The sequence below is a fragment of the Bombyx mori genome, chromosome 10 (genome assembly GCF_030269925.1).
Source record: "Bombyx mori chromosome 10, ASM3026992v2".
NCBI lineage: Eukaryota > Metazoa > Arthropoda > Insecta > Lepidoptera > Bombycidae > Bombyx > Bombyx mori.
Genome location: NC_085116.1, coordinates 16,052,025 through 16,073,045, shown reverse-complemented (window position 1 = coordinate 16,073,045; position 21,021 = coordinate 16,052,025). Strand labels below are relative to the sequence as shown.

The 21,021-nt window shown below is 35.3% G+C and overlaps 3 protein-coding genes across 4 annotated transcripts in view; 1 reads left to right on the top strand and 2 right to left on the bottom strand.

Moving 5' to 3' along the window:
* The window catches only part of LOC101738027 (thioredoxin reductase 1, mitochondrial), a 29,962-nt gene extending 27,697 nt beyond the window's left edge, over positions 1-2,265 (bottom strand). For both annotated transcript variants that reach the window (XM_038013194.2, XM_038013195.2), the window contains exon 1: positions 2,114-2,265. In XM_038013194.2, coding sequence (XP_037869122.1) covers positions 2,114-2,156 — 43 coding nt within the window. In that variant the 5' untranslated portion in view covers positions 2,157-2,265. The remainder of the gene's footprint in view (positions 1-2,113) is intronic.
* A 3,097-nt stretch (positions 2,266-5,362) lies between these two features.
* On the bottom strand, positions 5,363-11,425 carry LOC101738424 (uncharacterized). Its single transcript, XM_004921534.5, has 2 exons — positions 11,027-11,425; positions 5,363-10,910 (listed from the first exon to the last, which is right to left on the bottom strand). Exons 1-2 carry the CDS (start codon positions 11,075-11,077, stop codon positions 5,655-5,657), a joined length of 5,307 nt encoding a protein of 1,768 aa, XP_004921591.3. The 5' UTR covers positions 11,078-11,425; the 3' UTR covers positions 5,363-5,654.
* Positions 11,426-17,112: 5,687 nt separating this feature from the next.
* On the top strand, positions 17,113-20,518 carry LOC101738557 (mediator of RNA polymerase II transcription subunit 19). Its single transcript, XM_004921535.5, has 3 exons — positions 17,113-17,818; positions 17,905-18,276; positions 18,798-20,518. Exons 1-3 carry the CDS (start codon positions 17,638-17,640, stop codon positions 18,956-18,958), a joined length of 714 nt encoding a protein of 237 aa, XP_004921592.1. The 5' UTR covers positions 17,113-17,637; the 3' UTR covers positions 18,959-20,518.
* The last annotated feature ends 503 nt before the right edge of the window (positions 20,519-21,021 follow it).

Sequence of the window (21,021 nt, the reverse complement as noted above, 5' to 3'; positions counted from 1 at the left end):
ACGGACTTTACAGGGAAAACTTTTTTATTACTGCTCTCGCTTCAGGCCATGTGTTTTTATTATTATTACCACATATATTTCAATCTATTTAACTATACTGTTATTTCCAGCTTACTTTTAAAATAGAAATAAATATATAATGTTCAGAGTCACAGTTCGCGTTATCATCCCGTGCAACGTATGACCTAGTTTTCTTGCGTTCAAATGAATGTATTGTATGAATTGCCATCTCAATGTATGTGTAACACATATGTGTGTTAGCGCGTCTGCTTACGATTTGCGCTGGCAATCTCTTGCCAATCGCATGCATGACGTTGAAGCCGCTCAACTCATCTCTTGAATATTCATTAATCAAGTGACCCTTGTTATACATACATACATATATTGGTGTACAGTCTTATGTTAATCCACCTACGAAATATCTGCAATAGGCTAGGGCTAGGGGTTACCTACGTTCGTGAATTTCGCCATTAGCAATGACAATCCAATTCAGCACCAACTGTAAAAGGTTTTTGTTTTATAAAAAAAAAGTTGATTATTTTTTTAAACAATAAAGTTGCATTTGAATTGAATGTTGTGTTCAGAAAACCTATGTTATATTCAAGATAGTGGAGACTACTTGTACACTCGCAACTTCTCAATTTCAGCGGAAAAATTGCCCTCTTAGGAAATACCTTTGGAGGGTGAATTTAAAATAACATGAAGAGACTCATTAAATATAAATAACATATAAGGATAAGGCGCTGTTCGGAAAGATAAAATGTTAATATAGTGAACGTCAAAGAAAGATATTTTGCCGAAAAAGTTGATTTTGCTCGGAATACCGTCGGTCTGACCAATCGTTTTTTTCGAAGTTAGTATTTTATGTATTCCTGTCATCAGGGACGTCTTAAATTAGGCTGGAGCCCTTGGGCACACAAGAATTTGAGGCGCTTTTGAAAAGTAAAAAAAGCGAACTAAAATAACATTTTTTTACTGAGTATGACCATTTATTATAGGTAATCAAATACGGTATGATATAATATGTCATTAATGATATTAGATGCTGCTGGTTTTTTGGTTACGATCGCTAAATGATGTACTTAGTAAATTAGGTAGGATGCGTTCGGAAATATTATTAATTAGTACAGTAGGAATAGGCGCAGTCATCGATATAATTGCGTAGTAGGTATATGCCTTGTAAATAACCTTCTGAGAAGATTACTGATTTGTGAAAAAAGGGTAATGTGCCCGACAAAAATGTTTTGAGAATAAATGTGTGAGAGAAATTGTCGGTCCTTAGGGGCCCCCTGAGAATGGAGGCCCTGGGCACGGGCCCCGTGTGCCCTTATGGTAAAGACGGTATTGCCTGTCATGGTTCCAAGCCGGTTTCGGCAACGGCGACCAAAGTTTTCTGTTCAATAACTTAAAAGCTAATGTCCGCGCCTCTCATGCGCTCTAATATGGCTATGGTAGCCTATCTTGTTCTTAAACGTGCGCAAACAGAAACTACACGTAAGAACACCACCCTGTTACTGTATACAATATACAGCCTTACACTATAAATGTCATGAGGGAAATTTAGATTTTTGCAAATTTAATTTATACCACTATATTATAATGATATAATGATGAAGAACTTTGCTCCTTACCCGCAAGGTGTTCTGAGCATGCACTGACATGTTAACAGCATGTCAGTGCACGTTATCTTAAAGGCACAGTAGGCTTATAAAAAGTTAATTCCCCGGAAGCATGGCTCAAGTTGACTCTACGAAATGCGAGGATGGAGGAATTCAATGTTAACTTAATGGAAACTTTTTTAACTGCTCTTGTAGGTAGCATACGGCCCATCTGATGGTGAGTGGTTACCGTCTCCCATGGACTTCGGCAACGCCAGGGCCAGAGCCAAGCCGCTGCCTACCGTTAAGTTCTCTCCACAAGCCTCGAAACTATTTGCGAAGTAAGTTGATAAACTTGCCTCGAGATCTGAGTAAGTTGGAAAAATTAAGAGACTTACAACCTGAGTCTATCTATCGCTCTGGTCACAGACGGCCACTGTTGGACAGAGGCCTCCTCAAGCCTCACCACGACGACCGATCCCGAATTAACCTAAATACTAATAATTATTACTTACCGCGAAATCTATTGCATTTACTTCTATTTATGCAAACATCCATTTCCGCGTAGCATTACACTCGAATATTGAAATTGAATATACCTTAGAATAACATTTAGGTTCGTGTTTGTTTATTAAACAAATAGTACAGGAAATTTGTCATTTTTTAAACTCAGAAATAGTCAGAAACGTCAATCAAAGCTTGATCGTTTCGTATATTGTCTTTGCGATTCACAAATGAGATATAAGCTGGTTCTATTTATAAGTGGCTTTACCTACATAATAATTATTTTTATTTATTTATTAGATATAATTAGATTAGTCATTGTGGTTAGTAAATAATTTAGTCAAGTCAATCAAAAAAAAAGATGGTTTTAAATTATAATGTCCTTGTCATATTTTACGCCTGAAAATTAAAAATCATCAACAAAGATCACATATCAGATCTACCAAAATACCCACATATTAGATACCTGTATGTGTTTATATGCAATACGAATGAGTGTTGCGCCATACATTATATTAACGTGTACGTTGACCAAACGAATTTATTAACTTTTCGCCCTCCGCACCGATCCTCCGTCGCAGAGCTACGTAAAAGGGGGTTTATACACACCAGCTCCAGTAGTTTCGGGGCCGCACTTTACTCTAGTACGGTGTTTCCCAACGTGGGGCCCACGCCCTACAAAGGGGCAATTTGATAATTAGGGGGGGCAATCGCACTAAATTAATATAGAAAATCTGTATTAAAATTATTTTGAATCTGAATTTCAGTTTTTTATTATATGTTTTGAAATATTACTTACTATGTTCTGATAACAATTTCATTGTGATTTCTTCTTAAAACATATCATTTATGTTTCTTAAGTGAACAAATCAATTTTATAATGTCAAAAATTATGTATGGGAGGCATAAAATTTTAGAAATGTTATAGTGGGGCATGGCACAAAAAAGGTTGGGAAACTCTGCTCTAGTACGTGGAATTTAAGTAAACCTCTGCCGACACCGGACGAGGCTCGGAAACTGTCGAATAATCGTATCAAGGGAGTTGTTTTGTGGGTCACGAGAACAGCCTTCTGTTGGAAGAGTCCGTGAGATATAGCTTCCCTAAAACAAAGCTACCACTACCCTGCCTAGTTCTGCCGCGAAACAGTAATGCGTTCCAGTTTGAAGGGTGAGGAGAGCACTTAACTACACAATTGAGACTTAGACCGCAAGTCTCAAGTGTAGGTGGCGGCAATCCGTTGAGATTACCATGAGCTAGACGATATAATACATAGCTCGATATGGATTGGCGTATACAAGAGATCTGACAAATACTTCTGCGTAGCTTACCTAACAAGTTAATATTTGTCATTTATGGGCAATTAAATTTACTATCGGTTTCGGTGGCACGGTTTCGAAAAAAAAAAACTGCATTTAACAGCATCTAATGAGAATATTGTTAAAAGACATGCCACTGAGTTTCTTGCCAGTTCTTCTCAGGACGGAGACTCGTTTTTGTGAATTGACGGTAGTTTTTTTTTGACGTTCAACAAGTACTTATGTACTTTCATTTATGTTGAATAAAAATTTTTGATTGATTGATTGTTATTCTGTTTATTTTTTGGATATTTTTATATAGGTTTTGTTTATATACTTTCCCCGATTTCGTGTACATAGAACATAGGTCCTTTCGATTCGGATGAATAATACTCATTAATGAGCTAGCTCGCAGTTGTGCCATATGCTCTCGTAATGTATATTTAATCACTTATTGTAAGATTTGGAGATTGTTTAATCTAATATATAAAATTCTCGTGTCACAGTTTTCGTTGCCATACTCCTCCGAAACGGCTTGACCGATTTTGATGAAATTTTTTGTGCTTATCCGGTATCTATGAGAATCGGCCAACATCTATTTTTCATCCCCCTAAATGTTAAGAGTGGTCCACCCCTAAATTTTATTTGTAATTTTTTAGACAAAAAATTTTGTTTTTATTTTTTTATGATACAGCATACAAAAATACATACAACCCTAAATTTTCACCCCTCTACGATCAACCCTTATTTTTTATTGGTAATTGAAAACTTTAAAATTTTTTGCGAGAATTTTGTTTTTATTTTGTCATGACATAGAATAAAAAAATTCATATTACTCTGAAATTTTCACCCCTCTACGATTAACCCCTATTTTTTATTTGTTAATTATAAACTTTAATTTTTTTGGCAAAGTTTTTATTTTGTTTTGTCATGACTTAAAATAAAATAAAAACATATTACTCTCAATTTTCACTCTTATACGATTAACCCCTATTTTTCCATCCCGATTAATATTTTTTTTATTCTATGCACAGATCCGCAATAAGGTTGCAAGATGGCAATCAAATATTATAATTGTAGTACGATAAATTCTTATTCAGAGTTCATAATTTCAATTTCCTTTAATTACGATTTTTTTTAAATTGAATTTGGTCTCCCGCCCTCGCCGGTCGACTACTGATCAACTATCAATCGATCAGCTATCCCCGCCGGGTGTCACCACTCATCCAGCAAACATCACGTAGTAGGGATGAGGACGAAGCCGGTCTCCTGTCTTACTTACTCACTATACATCATAGATTATACACTTAATATATTTGAGAGCTAAACAATACTATACATTTTTCAGCCATGTTTTTTTGGTTTTATTTGTGTATCAATAGTATGTTCAGTAGGTCTGAGAATCGGCTACTATCTATTTTTCATACCCCTAAGTGAAAAGGGTTGTCCACCCCAAACATTTATTTTTTGGATATTTTTTTTTGTTTATAATGAGGTATTATGTGGTTAAATGAGGTTTTTTTTCTGAGTAGAATTTCCCTAGAAATCTTATCTAAGGCAACACAACGTTTGCCGGGTCAGCTAGTATTGTATAAAAAAGAAAAAAGAAATGCCCTTTTACTTTTAAATCTCTAAAACTAAAAGCTATTTTAAAATGCTAATTTGAGTTTATGTACTTAGCATGTATTTTTTGTAATGACGCGTACTCCGGAATGATAGTATGTACGTATGCTTCAAGTTTTTGCATCGTAAAACCAGCATACGTTTCGAGTTTCGACTGTATATTTGAACTATCTTTGACTAACGTTACAGCTACTGATAGGATTTTAATGTGCTTCTTAACATTAGAATGTTTAAGACTTACGAAAGATCAAAAGAAGCCAGGCTTATAGAGAATCTGCGAAGCCGTGGCGAAAAGTGAAATTTTAATAAAAGAAAACAGAAGTAAATGATACAACTGCAAATTGGTATCAAAAATCGGATTTATATTGCCGTTTCTCTGCAGTAAGTTAATGTCATTAACAATTTTGCCTGGTTACAAAATTGGCCGCACAGCCTGTTCCATCAAGCGTAACATGTACTTTTCAATAACAATAATTATACATTTCTTTCAGACCTAATAACCTAAAACTTACACAAACTAACTATAAAGTTATACAGGTAATGCCTAAACTATCTACAATAATTAATAAGTTATATACAGAGTAACAATACAGCAGAGTTATATATACATTTTTAAATTTTGTTTATCATTAATTATCTGTAGCCTGAGAAACTTTGATTTTTCCTACATTCGGGACAGTACCACTTGCCTTTAGGCGGTACCATGATGCCTACACACTCGAAATGGAACCACTCTATGGGACAGCCGTCGGCGTCGCACGCTATCATCTCGGACACCTCGTCGTATGGACACCGACAGTAGCAGTACACGCTCTCGCCTTCTCTTGCTTCTCTCACGGCCGGTCTTTCGAAAGCATAGGGTAGACTCGAAGTGCCAGAATTCAGATAACTAGGAGGCGGAATGGGAAAACCGCTGTTATTGGATTGATCGATTTCTAAATTTCCTTCCTCGCTGCTATCTGAATCGCTCGATTCCATAGACTCCGTGTTCATTAGTATTTTGGGCGGCTCCGGGTCTGGTATGGGCGTAGTCAGCCTGATAGAATCGGAATAGCCGTACAGTCTACTGGGTATTATCGTGGAAGGCACTTCCTTTTTTGCCTTGTGAGTTACGGGCGATGGTAGGTCTTCCTTTCGCCATTCAAGCTTAGGCGGTAGTTGTGGTTTCAGAGCAGCGGTTTGTGGCGACTCCTCGTCACTAGAGTATCCGTAGAATTTGTTGGGGACGCGTCGTCTTTTGGACGCCCGTTTATTTCCTGCAAGCTTAGATGAAGCACTAGTATTGGGCGTGGGTTTTGGAGTTAGTTTAGGAGTCTCTGGTATTTGTACTGTATTGGATTGTAATGATATCGTTATTTTATTTGGAGGTAGGGTTTGTTGTGCTTCGGCTTCAGGGTTAGTTATAATGTCTTTGGGAATGTTAATTTTTATGGGACCACGTTTTTTTGATTTCTTCTTCTTTTTACTCTTCTTCTTCGTAGCCGATGGAGCTTTCACTTTAAGAGCTGTATCTTCTTTAGGCTGTTCTATTTGTATTTTTTCCTTCTCTCTTTCTTCTGGTATAGTTTCGGGAATCATTTCCTTTGGTGTTGAAGATCGACTTGCCTCTCCAGAAATGGAACAGCCGTCAGATTGTGTCACAGTTGGCGTTGTCAATAAATGGCTACGTTTTTCTTCATTTAATTTATTGGTTATTTTTTGAGGACGTTTGTCGTAGAATTCTTCATCTGTCTCACTTTCATCAGTATCGAGATCCGATTCAGCAATGGGGGGTTCTACTTTTTCTGGTACTAAGATTGGAGTTTCAGCATTCCCCATAACATCAACATTGGAACCATTACTTAGTCTTCTAGAAATAGTCTTTTTAAGTCGCTTGGTCTTTTTCTTCTCATTGCCGGATTCCTCTGAAGTATCAGAATCAGAAGAGCTGGATGAAGAGGAACCACTGCTAGATGAGCAGCTGCAATTGGACCCACACGAACAACTAGAATCACTGTCACTACTACTACTGCTTGATGACGAAAATTCTCCTTTGTTTTTCTTAGGCGACTTTTTACTTTTCTTTTTGTCAACATTGAAGGGGTCCTCATCGCCGTTCATATCAGTTGGAATCAAACAGTAATCATGATCAGACTCGCATACATGTTTTCGTATGGGCACTAAAGGCGGCGTCTTCTCTTTCTGTTTCTCGACTTTAGCTTGATACTTTTTGAAGTTATCCCATATCTCCAATACTTTTTGTTCATTTGGTTTCTCGTCTTCAGTTGTTTCTGTCTTCTCCTCAACTTTCGGAATAGTGACACAATGTTCTGTTTTCTCGCCTTCGATTACTCCTTTCATTTTCGGATCTTCGGCCTCTTCTTTTACCTTTTCTTCGAGTTTTATTTCTTTGGTTGGTGACAGACCACTATCAGACTCATCGCTGCTATCACTCTCAGACAGATTTAACGCCGGTAAATTAACGTCTAACAGTAAGGCGTCCTTGTCTTTTAGTTTCTTTTTCTTAGACTTTTTAGATTGTGTTTCATTTTCAGGTTTTATTTTATCATTGGAAGATCCTGCTTCCTCTGGCGGCTTATCATCTACTAAATCAATAATAGGAATGGGTTCTTCAGGTGCTTTAGGTGACGTAACTTTATCAGGAACAGTAAGGTCCTCAACGCTCATCTTATTTTTATGTTGCTCCAAATGTTTATTCAAGAGCTTTTTAGACACAAACTTTTCTGTGCAACCTTCTTCTACACAAGGATGAGGAAATTCACCAGAATGAAATCTTTTGTGAACTTTTAAGCTTACGGCTCTACTAAATTGTAAATTACACTCTTCACACATGAATATTGCCGGAGGTGTACAGAAATGGTAGACGTGAGGCCATTTTTTCTGCAGACATTTCTTACAAAGAACACTCTCTGTGCCATGTTTCCAGAACAAATGATTAGTTATATCTGGTTTGTTTCTATATGCAATGCCGCATCGGTAGCACAAGTGATGCAATTTGTGTTTCCAAACATGATTCGACAATCTTGCTTGGTTGTGGCAGAATTCAAGGCAAACATCGCAAGTATGGTGTATTTTTCTGAGATGTACCATCAACCTAAACTGTGATGGTATAGAGTCTATACTGCACAGACAACATCGAAACTTAGCTTCATAGTCAGCATTATAAGTCCCTGGACATAAATGACACAATAATTCACTATAACTATAAAAATTTGATTTACACATAATGCACAATAATATTGTTTTTTGATGCATCTTACGATTATGTAAATAGAGATCTTTGTGGACAGCAGTTTTAAAATAACACTGAAAACACTCAAACATATGTTCATACTGTACATTATTACACTTGTCAACACTATCAAAAGAATCAAGGTTTATATAAACTGAACTAAGTTCTTCAGCTCCTAATTTTAATTTTGCTGTAATTGTCTCTGGCATTAGTTCTTCTGCAGTGATACTGTCGACGGTAGCAGCAAACCGATGCTGTGCCACCATATGTAAAGATAACTGCTCACAATTGACAGCAATCTTTCGCACATGATTGCAATATATACAATTATGTACCGTAGCTGCAAGGAATGCTTTTAAGAGATCCTTCAGAGGATATTTATCCAATGGTTTATCTAAGGATAATTCTGTTACAGGTATTGCTGGCTCTTCTACAGCATTCTCCACTGGTTTCACTACATCAAGAAGTTCTGTGTTGGGTTCTTCAACAGATTCTGCAGCATTTTCAGCCAGCACACTTGAAGTTTCTTCTGTTGAGGGTTCTAATTCACTCTTAATGTTTTGAAGTGGGGGTGTCAACTCCATTGGTTCTGCTTCTGTAACTGAATCTCTCTTAGCAACTACTGGTGGATTGACTGGTCCTGGATCCTCATCTACAGTGAGTTTGTCACTGACATCACTGTCTGAAGAGTAATCACTAGATGAATCTTTATCTAAGAGTTCTTTAGGTACTCTTACTGTCAGTTTTGGTACCCTATTTAATGTGTTGTCGTCCTCCAATTTATTATCATATATGGTTGTTTTAATGGCATGATCTTGTTTTGTTTCTAGTACATTGTTAATAATCTCCAAATTATTATTCAAATGAGTTTTTACTGTCATTTCTTTGTTATTTTCATATATTGTAGTGGTCTTCACAAATGGACTATCAGCTCTATCACAAATAGTCATTTTTATGGAAGGTGTTTTTGGCTGAATTGTTTGTTCAGTCGGAGCTTCTCTTTCATATCTTTTTGGTGGTCTTCTGAGACGAGAAGGTGGTTTGTGCAAGATTTGTTGCCCGACTGTAGGATCTACTGTGGAGTTAATTATAACAGGTGAATTCGCATTATTAAGGCTCAATGTTAGTTTTATACCACATTCTTTTTCTTTTTCTACCGGCTTCTCTAAAACTGTTACATCTGCTTTACTGTTTAGCAATCTGGAATCATCCATTTGACTATCTTCATAAGGAGACGATGGTCTACTCTCTTCTGAGTGATCTAAACTGTCATCACCATTTATATGCATGTTACATTTACCTTCAACAGTGTCAAAATTATTTTGGTGCACTGGACTTGAAATTAATCTATTATCTGAACTCTCTAAGCCCGAATCTGCAGTTTTACTTGTATCTTTACTGGTAGCTGCTGAGTTGTCTGAACTTACACTAGTATCACTATGTATTCCATCAGTTGTTATTCTTTCAGCTGATTTATGTAAAACTGATGGTAAATCCAATTTAGTATCAGTGCTGTCTCTATTTCCACTGCCTGATCTAATGATATCTTTAGTCACAGAAAAGGGCCCGTTTTGAGGTAATTCATTGAAATGTTTAGCATTTTTTATATTAGTCTGTTTTACAGCATTTTTACTGACAAGCATAGGCACCGGTTTTGGTTTGATATTATTACAGTCATGATTGAATATGTCATCTTGTTCACTGCAAATTTCATCACACACACAACACATTAAATAGAATGTCCCATTATAAATGTTGAAAAATTCTTCTTTAGTTCCATAGCTGAACTCTTTCACGTTGTGTTTATTTGTTAAATGCGCAGAGAGTTTGTCAGCTTTTGAAAACATTCCTAAGCAAAACAGGCATATGTGTCTATTGTGGACTTCTCGCATGTGAAGAAATAAGTTCCAATTTTCATAATACGTTCCGCATGCTGAACATAAATAAACCTTTCTTGTTACACGAGATGGACCACCAGGATTAGGTTCAGGACAAGGTGCTGTTTCAGGACTCAGTGCTGGTTCTTTAGCCTGAGCTTGACATACTAGCTGGTGCTCCTTCAACATGGCCAGGGTCTTAAATGACATTGAACAACATTTTCTACACTTAAACTTCACCATAGGCTGCAAACCAAGTCTCTGAGCATAATCTTTCAGTTGGGCTCCTTTTTCAATTTTACTCTTTTTAAACTGTTGCAGTTGGCTTTTAGGCACGAGACGAGGCACAGGTTTGTCTTGTTCATTCTCAAGAGGGCATTCAGCTTGTGATGTAATATTTTGAAGCTGACCGAATTCACCACGTTTTGGTATAAGTTTAGGCACACGAGGAACACCAGTTGGTATATTGGCATCACTGGGTCTATAAAGTCTTTTTTTCTTACTAGAATTATAGTACTGATGTGAATTATCTATGAAAGGCCTCTTTCCCAGATGTATCCTCAGTGGGTTGATGCGTTTCCGGAACTTATCGTCCCGCGCGACTTCGATACTTGGGCGACGGTGCTCGTACAACACGTGAGGCGGACTCGAAGACTCGCCGGAATGCTCATGTCCGTTTGTCGTCAATTTCGCGGGTCTTTCGCCATACAAACTCGCCAACGAACCTGAACTATTTTTTTCATCTCTCGCATTGACAGCATTACCATCTTCCATAGTTTTCTACAAAAACAATAACACGTGTTTTAATTTTACAGAAACAAAAGACACTCAAACAAGAAGAAATCGAAACATTATTTGAATTATCATTACAGTAACAATAATATTTATATGTGTACCTCGGAAATCGTACGTCCAGTATGAGTGCAAGAATATAGATTCGTTTCCATGCATCCGTTTAAACAGTGCGATTCTTACATCAGGCTTACTAGGAGGCAGCCGCGGGCTGATCATTCCCGTAAAATGGCGTCACTTTGCTCACTGAGGAATTGTATTATCAAAAACGTCGCTGTTTGTTTGCTCTGTTTACTGTACACATCACCAACATTTTTTGTGTTTTTAGAATCACTAATTAAAAGAAACTAAACGAAATAAATCACGCTTTTCTGTTTATTTCCAAACACATTGCTGAAAATCGTAACACATTACGAGAAGCTAATCACGAATCATAGACTACGAGTTTAATTTTTTTAAATCCAGCGAGAGATGAATAGCGTTTAATTTCACAGATAACATAATGCAAGTGTTAATTATAAACACGTGGTCTTTTAAATGTTTTCAAATGAAGTTTAGTCGATTTTTAAATTTAATTGAACTGATATGGTTCATACTACAACCATTATATTCACTGTTCTACGTTTATTCTTCATCAACGTCTTTTTTTTTATAGATTTCACGTATACAACTTAAACTACACAGCCGAGTGGAACATTTAGGTACTTTGTGTAAATCAGAGATAGTCTATTATGCATATACATATGTATTCTCTCCTCGTCCTATAATGATTCCATTATTGCTGAGCATCGTGACGTGCCTGCTTAAGATATTTTCTTGTGATCTGTAACCATATACATCGGTCAGTGGCACAGTAAAGTGCTTCGCTTAGTCTCCTCACCAGGTGCTCGGACACTGAATCACACCTATTCGAGCTCTGACTCCTAGATCGTTTTCCATCCACTCAATGGATTATCCAATATCGAATACGTTTAAACAATATATATACGTACGTATGTATGTTGTAGCATTACGTAGTATATGTATGGCGGATTTCATTAAAATACGCTGTGACATTAGATTCATAATATTATCGGAAGTGAGGTAAGGTATATTATTTCAATGTTTTTTTTTCGTTGCATATATGGATGGACAGTTCACAGCCATCTGGTGCTAAGTGGTTATCGGAGCCCATAGACGTCTACAAAGTAAATGCCGCCACCCATCTTGAGATATGAGTTCTAATTAATCTCAGTATAGTTACAACAGCTGCCCCACCCTTCAAACCGAAACGCATTACTGCTTCACGGCAGAAATAGGCAGGGCGATTGTACCTAAAAAAAAAATGTACCTACCCACGCCGACTCACAAGAGGTACTACCACCAGTAATTACGCAAATTATAATTTTGCAGGTTTGATTTTTATTACACGATGCTATTCCTTCACCGTGGAAGTCGATCGTGAATATTTATTAAATACGTATTTCATTAGAAATGTTGGTATCCACCTGCGGGATTCGAACACCGGTGCATCGCTCAACACGAACGCATCGGTGTGCTTAGTGCGAGTTTTGTAACGCTCTCGATAGCGAGCCAGTTTGCTCAAATTTGTATGCAATTGGAACAGCGCCCCTAGCGGCAAACGTACCCGGTGTTATTTTGTGAGTGCGAGTTCATATTAACGTTGTGATCTCGTAACCGAGTAATTTTACCGAAATGAGTACCACGAATGACATTTGTGCGAGTGCGTGTTACAAATTAGTGGGTTTTAACGTTTCGATCGAGTATTTCTTTAGTAGTTCTATTTTTCCAACTAGAGAGGCAAAAGTATCATGCCATAAAGCCTAATCTTTTTTTATGAAAAATGATAATATGGAGTGAAATGGATTTGATTAATTTGAAGCATTAATCAATTGGCATGGAATGCAATGAAATGAGATCAGATAATATGGGATAAAATATAATCTCTGCAAAATGCTGATTATATACTGAGATTTTTTTCAGTGGACCTTTTCGAAGACTTCGAGAAGCTACGTCCAGCGGTTTTGTCTAATTTTTTAAAATTTTCGCACTTTCACAGATACTAAACAGTTAATAAACCCACGTTACTTTGTTATTGCATAGATGGGTGGACGAGCTCCCGGCCCACCTAATCTTAAGTGGTTACCGGAGCCCATAGACATCTACAACGCAAATGCCGCCTCCCACCTTGAGATATTAGTTCTAAGGTCTCAGTATAGTTACAACGGTTGTCCCACCCTTCAAACCTAAACGCATTACTGCTTCACGGCAAAAATAGGCAGGGTGGTGATACCTACCCGTGCGGACCCACAAGACGTCCTACCACCAGTAATTACAAAAATTAATTTTGCGGGTTTGATTTTTATTACATGATGCTATTCCTTTACAGTGAAAGTCAATCGTAAACATTTGATAAGTACGTATTTCATTAGAAAAATTGATACCCGCCGGCGGGATTAGAACACCGGTGCATTGCAAGATACGAATACACCGGACGCCTTAACCTTTAGGCCAGGACGGTCTCAAAATTACACTTATACACGAAGAAATATTAAATACGCATTAACTAAGAAACAATAAATAGACAAAATAAAACAATTCACACAATTTAGCTCCTCGCGGTCCCTCCAAAATGTCTTTTAATTTTTTTTTCCTAGTTGTTCAATTGTAAATGAATAAATCAAAATCAAATCGAGTTTACGTTCTATACGGTGAAAAATTAAGAATTGTGAGTGTGAGTTGAGATATGCTACTCGCTTCGCAGGGCGTTTATTCACCGAGAGCAGCAATAATATTATTTCTCGTATATTGGTAGCACGTGATGTTTTGGCATTAGACCGTCTAAATGAAATACAACGCATTTTAACAGCATTTTAATGGGAACCTACTACTTTCAAAATTATTCGGGTAATGTCACGTGTTCAATACTATTTTGTACCTTTAGAATTAAAGTGGCTCAACCCAAAATTCTTAGTTTCTGGTAAACTTCAATATTGTAATAGAATAATTGTATTTTTTAAGTTTTTCGGTTTAAAAACTTTAAGGCATGCCATTTTATTTGAAAAAGACAGAAAGAGTACTTTGTCCTTTTCTAGACTAAAAGAGACTGTTTAATTTTATAAGCTGATAGAATAATATAGAAAAGAATAATAGGATACCCTCTAATCGTCACATTGGAAAAAGGTATGGCTTTATCATTTTATCATAAAATTTTATTTTTATTGCACTTATAAAACTAATTTAATTTACAACATGTAAATACATATATCTATAACTAATCCGTACTTGTCAAATTCCTCATAAATTGTCAATATTCTTAATAAAATTCCTATTAATAATATACAAGTGCAAATGTTGAGCTGCTTGCCAGAAATGATATAATAGTGTTTTGTTTTTTTGTTGTTTCCTTGTAGGCTGCCTGTAATAATCTAAATCTGTGTGAAAGGCAATAAATGATTTTATTATTATCTACTAATGGTAGTCCAGTGGTCGAAATTTGACCATAATTTATTTAAATTTTAAGTTTGAACATTATTATAGTTCTATTGTCACCTTTCTATTATCATCATTTCTATAATAATCATTGCTCTATGTCGCCAAGGCTACATTATAGAAAAATAATATTAAAGACAAAAAATATTAATCTATTCTCAATTTGACCACAGATTGATAAATCAATAAACAAAAAAAGTATAAATGCATGTGTGTGTGTGTGTGTCAAATACATGGTAATGTGTGTAAGGTTTTTTTATTCATTTAGTTAATTTTTTTATTGTTTATGCACAATTAAAAAAAAAAAATTAGCAATCTGCACTACTTCTCTATATTCTCTATAAGTGTGGGAAATTTCATACTTCTCCGTCCGCGCAATTTTCGTTAAAAGGAGTACAACATTTTTGCTTCACGTATTACCTACTTAAAATGTAGGTTCTTAATAATAATACATAAGTGTTTTGAAATATAAAACTAATCTTAAATTTTTTAGTTATACCACTTCCATTCTAAGGGTACAATTTCGTAAACAAACTTTGCCGTAATGGCGTAACCTTTAAAATACACGAAAACTGCCCAGCATAAACATATTTTTTTAGTAACTTTAATAGAAGTATTAGAATTAGAAGTTTGTTATAGAATTTATTTAATTGTAATTACATATTTAGACATACTTAACATAATTAATCTTGGAATAGGTAATTATTTCAGCTTTTTTTAATTAAAGAAATTATGTTTTACATAGGTTTAATCATTTACCCGTTGAACGTTTATAAAATGATTGTATTTACGGTAATAGTATGATAATATGATCTTCATTAGGTGGCCCAAATATACTAAAATTATTACGAGCATCCATCCTTATTTATAAATGTGTAAAGAAGCAAAATTATTATTACATTGTTCAAATTTCTATATAATTTAAAAATATAAATCTGTACGTATGTACCTGTAAATATGTATATTGCGCGCGCGCGTGCGTGTGTGTATGTGTGTGTGTGTGTGTGTGTGTGTGTGGGTGTGTGTGTGTGTGTGTGCGTGTGTGCGTGCGGGTGTGTATATATATTTCTATAATAGATAGGTACACAGTGTGCAATTCATTTCGAAATTATTCTTGCCCATCTAATGGTTGTCTGGAAGAGATCACTCTTAGCGATAAGACCAAGAATGTTTCGCAATATTTATTCATTTTGTGTACAATAAAGAATACTCTATCTCACTCTCTCTCTCTCATCAAACATCTCTTTAAAAAAAAGCAATGATTTAATAAGAATTAAATGAAAAAGCAAAGAATTAATATGTATTTACAACTAGCTAGACGTCTATAAAATTTTCTAACCGAAAAAATATATGTGTATAAACCATTAGAATAGATAAAACCTTCAAAAACAACATTATTATTAAAAACGAAAGAAAAAATCTTGATATTATATTGCTTTCACGGCAAAAATTTTAGTGACTACTTAACTTGCTTGAAAGTGAAGAAATACTCTCAAAATCCATTAATTTGCAACTCGCACTCGCACATACAATAATCGAGAGGCTCACTTCGGTAAAGCTATTTGATACATGAGACAGCAACATAAACAAACCTTCTCTCTCCCACAAAATGAGATTCATAAGCTTACCACTAGGTGGCACTGATACAACCTCACACAAAATAAACATAACATTAACATCGACTGAGTAATTAAAAAAACTTGCACTAAGCACAGGTACATTACCCATTACCCGACTAATTATAAATATCGTTAGAAAGCTTGGCATTTCAATTAAACGCCTTAAAAAAAACCTTGCGTGCTACCAATATAAAAGAAAAAAATATCGCTTTTCAAAATGAATAAACGTCCTGCAAATCAAGTAACTCGCACTCAGAGCTCCGCACGTTTCACCGTGAAGAGCGTACACTCGATGCGAGTCATTCGATTCGATTTTTGAAACTCGCACTAAGCCTACGGACGTCTTATAGTTTAAGCCAGGACGACTTAAACAAAAAAAAAAGCCTAAGCATTTGTTTCAATAAGAATGTTTGATTTTTTTACTGCTTCAAAGTTTGAATGAGCTCATGCTTTCTTGTTTAGTGGATTTTTTAAAGATTGTATGACCTGTTACCGAGACCTTTTGTTGGACGGTTAAATTTGAGAGGACTGGGTTCTGTAGGTGAGGGGCTATTTAAAAACACTCTGCTTCATGGTTAATATATAACACCATTACAATATTTTATTTTATAAAACCCTAAGATGTTGCATAGTCCGTGTCTAGAAGAGAAGCCATTGTCCTCACTCAAGAGAAGACTCATCTGTTTTAAATATTTAAATAAGCATTTCAATATTCGAAAACTGTAACCTTACATGTGTCAAGTGTTACCTGCCATTACTTACATATTCAAACTCCAACACCATTGGACCAGTTTTAAAGTGTTTTCAAAGCTCATAGACATCACAATTCATTTTCCATACAAAATTATCACGGAAGCTCCAAGTGCTTATGTGTCAGAACTATAATAGACTATTTCAACTAATTCAAAACAAGTCTATTTTAATTAGACAGTTGCTATTTTAATTTGAGAATTGCTAGTATTTAATTTAAATATAAATTTCTTGAGAACCAACAAAACCATGTACCTATTGTTATGATTTTCTTTAAATAACAATATTAGAGTCTGTGGGAGTTACAAAGCTAGTGTTGCAACAGGACTTTTTGGCGGGAACGTGAGGAGTGAAGTTGTGTGATTTGTTTTATTTTGTCTATTTAGTGTTTCTTCGGGTTTAAATGTGTAATAATGGTGGTTTATTAAGTGTTTAATATCTGTGAAAGTGCGCAAATGTGGAAAAATGAAACAAAGCCGCTGGACGTAACTTCTCGGGATCCTCCAAAAAGTCCACTGAAAAAATCTTAGTAAATGACCACCATTTTACTGAGATTATATTTCATCCCATTTCATTTCATTTAATTTCATCCCGTTGATTAATATCTCAAATTAGTCGTCTTCATTATTTCACTCCATAATATTATTTTTCATAAAAATTGAATATAAATTAAAATAAGACATGACTTAAAGGTCTCAGTTCCCTTAAAAAAAAAGTGTTGCAACATTGTTCCTACTTTTATTTTTTAGAGTTGTCAAAAGCTTGGGAGTAGGGAAGGTCTTTTTAATTTTTTGTGATTTTGTTTAGAGTATTTAATTTATTTAAGTTCGTTTCGTAGATAATGGTCATCCAAGATGATGTCTGATCAGTTTAGGAAAGTAGAACCATATTCGCCAAAATCGTCGCCGAGGGGTGCGAGGTCACCAGTCGTCTCTCGCCAAGATTCTTCTGGTACACTCAAAACTACTATATCCTTAGGCAAAAACCCGTCTATAGTGCACAGCGGACCATTCTATTTGATGAAAGAACCCCCGGGTCAGTATCTCCAACTCTTTAACATTCTCTTCTCAAATTCTTAAATAATTATATTCAGGAAGTGACTTCGACGATTTCTTTTACAGGAGAATGTGAACTGACAGGCGCTACAAATTTAATGGCCTACTATGGACTTGTACATTCTTACAGTAAGTTTAATGGCAAAAAGCTGAAGGAATCCCTATCATCTTTCCTTCCGAACCTGCCGGGCATCGTTGACGGACCTGGGCAGGACGATAACAGTACTCTAAGTTCAGTTATAGCTAAGAGACCAATTGGTGGTAAAGAATTACTGCCATTAACTAGTGCTCAGTTGGCAGGTTTTCGATTACACCCTGGCCCACTTCCTGAGCAGTACAGATATGTGAGTGCAACACCACCAAAGCGACATAAAAGCAAACATAAGAAACATAAGCATAAAGATGGTGCACCTCCTGGGCAAGAGACACCTTTACAAGGTAAGAACTCAGAACTCAACAACATTGATTTAATAGATTTAGCTATGTCCCAAGCTTGTAGACAATATTACAAATTAGCCACCTGTAGATGCTATTTAGGTCTAGGTGAGTCTTCCAGGCACTTTGACTACATTAATCTAGTTAAGACAGTATTTGAATTGCAGTGTAATTGTACTCTGCATTTTACATTTTGTGGTACTAACCCGTGCGGGCTCAGAAGACACCCTATCAATTATTTTTAGTGAGTCTGTTTACAACACTGTCCTTCACTGTGGAAGTCAATTGTGAACATTTGTCAAGTACATATTTCATAAGGAAAAATGGTACTTATCTGCGGGATTCCAACACTAACACAGTCGCATCACTCAATATGAATGCACCAGGCGTCTTATTCTTTAGGCCACAATGATTTCATTTAACTTTAGATGTCAAGTGATACTTTTTAAATTGCTTTATAAGTTATATTATTTATACTCCATTTTTGTCTTGAGTTTTAATATAAAACATATCTATTATTCTAGATTCATCAAATCCAGACACATATGAGAAAAAGCATAAGAAGCAAAAACGTCATGACGATGAGAAAGAACGAAAGAAGAGAAAAAAAGAGAAAAAGAGAAAAAAGCAAAAACACAGCCCTGAGCATGGAGGCCTTACACCAAACCAACATCCATTACCGTAAATATAAGTGTACAAGTAGGTTTAAGTCGAATAATGAGCCCAAAGAGAGTATTGTACTAAAGATGACTAAAAATTAGTAATTCATTGTGTTCTAGTGATATTCCATTACTAGTGAAATGTACCTCTACACTTTGTTGTGCATATGACTAAATGTATGAACGGCACTCATTTGTTGAAACTACACGTGCTATCTATCATAAGTTGATTGTAATACGATGGAATGTTGTTAACATTTCATTAAAGTGGAAAGTTTTCCTCAATTGGTTGAATGGTATAATAACACAAGAAGAATAACATACAATTGGTTGTGGCCTAAAGGATAAGACGTCTGGTGCATTCGTGTTAAGCGATGCACTGGTGTTCGAATCCCAGGCAAGTACCAATTCTTTTAATGAAATACATACTTGACAAATGTTCACGATTGACATCCACAGTGAAGGAATAACATTGTAATAAAAGTCAAACCTGCAAAATTATAATTTGCGTCATTACTGGTGGTAGGACCTCTTGTGAGTCCGCATGAGTAGCTACTACCAGCCCGCCTATTTCTGCCGAAGTAATAAGTTTCGGTTTGAAGAATGGGGCAGCTGTTGTAACTATACTTGAGACCATTGCATTTATGTTACATCCACCCATCTAAGCAATAAAATAAAAAAAAGAGTAGATTTATCTGAATCTATATTTCTTCATTATTCAATGGGGTGTATATGTCCATAAAATGAAGAAAAAACGAAGTTTTTTATCACATTTTAAACCATAATAAGAAAAATGAGGTTTGCAAGACTTTTGTTTTTATGAAATACCTAAAATTGCTAGTCAGGCAATGTTTTAAACTTATAGCTAATTTATTATCTTTACTTCATAGTAATTACTTTTGATTCTGAACTTAAGATTTCTAGTAACTTCTACTTGGCTTTCAACAGGTTCGATTGCATGGTAGATTTAATAAGATTTTGTTATGCTAAGTTACCTAATAGAGTTAAAATGCCATGATGGCAAGCAACATTGTGTTAAGTTGACCACTTTGAAAGAATAATCACATCATTCTCAAATGTTTCTAATGCAAACATTAGGAATTTATTAAAAAATATTACTAATTAAGAATTAAATTTCTGAGCGAATTGCCCACAGAGTGACATTAAAACAAAAATATTGTTACTGTTGAATTCCATGAGGTCTCTTCCATCTCTTTGGGCTCGACTCAAAGTAATGTATTTAATTAATATTTAAGAATTTGTTATAAGAAAATCGTTCTGTTTACCAAGTTAAGCTAAATTTAATGTTTTTTTTTATTATTATTTAGAATACAATAAAACACACCTGTGTAGGTAGCTGCAGACGAAAAAATATTGCAGAAATCTCTAAAATTTTCTGAAGCAAATTTTAGGAATAAATGAAATTGAAATTTTAAGAATTACATATTTAGTGGTAGGACTATGTTCTTTAAAATTTGCTTCGGCATCAATATAATGTCCTGTTAACCTGATAGTGTAATTGATAATTTTGTTTTCTTTTTACCACCCTTATAGAAATAAAATTTGATAGAAAGACATTATTTAAATTTTTGGTTTTATTTATCTTTAAGCATTTAAGGCTGGAATGACCTCTACAGTAAACAGTTGAGCGCCATTTTATTTTCTGTTTCTGTCCTTTTTTTGTTCAGTAACCATTGATAAGATCTAGATTACAAAAAAATATGGTACCGTACCTAATGGTTTTTCTTTAAATGTCCCTTTACTAAGTGGTTGTTAAGAGTTTTTTGTTTGTGTAGCAGTTATTGACGAACTTTACTATACACTAAAAGCTCCTTATTCGCGGGGCAAGCGTTCCGTGAACATGGAAAAGTACTTTTACAAAGGATATTATGTTGGATACCTACATATTCTAATCCTTTTTATCAATGTGTATGTATCGATTAAATCCACGAATAAAGAAATCTTTAGCAGCGAACATAGGAATTGGGTCGCATATTTTTAATCTGCGGATAAGGAACCTGTACTATTAATGTTTTTTAATGCATTTATATTGTACCTACGAATCTGCACCGACGCGTGATTAGTGCTT

Bases quoted from the DNA above. Each gene is read 5' to 3' on its own strand.
- LOC101738424 (XM_004921534.5), bottom strand. From the start codon at position 11,077: ATGGAAACGAATCTATATTCTTGCACTCATACTGGACGTACGATTTCC. The intron at 10,911-11,026 runs GTACACATATAA...TTGTTTTTGTAG, and splicing joins CTGGACGTACGATTTCCGAG to AAAACTATGGAAGATGGTAA.
- LOC101738557 (XM_004921535.5), top strand. From the start codon at position 17,638: ATGATGTCTGATCAGTTTAGGAAAGTAGAACCATATTCGCCAAAATCG. The intron at 17,819-17,904 runs GTCAGTATCTCC...TTTCTTTTACAG, and splicing joins TTTGATGAAAGAACCCCCGG to GAGAATGTGAACTGACAGGC. The intron at 18,277-18,797 runs GTAAGAACTCAG...CTATTATTCTAG, and splicing joins GCAAGAGACACCTTTACAAG to ATTCATCAAATCCAGACACA.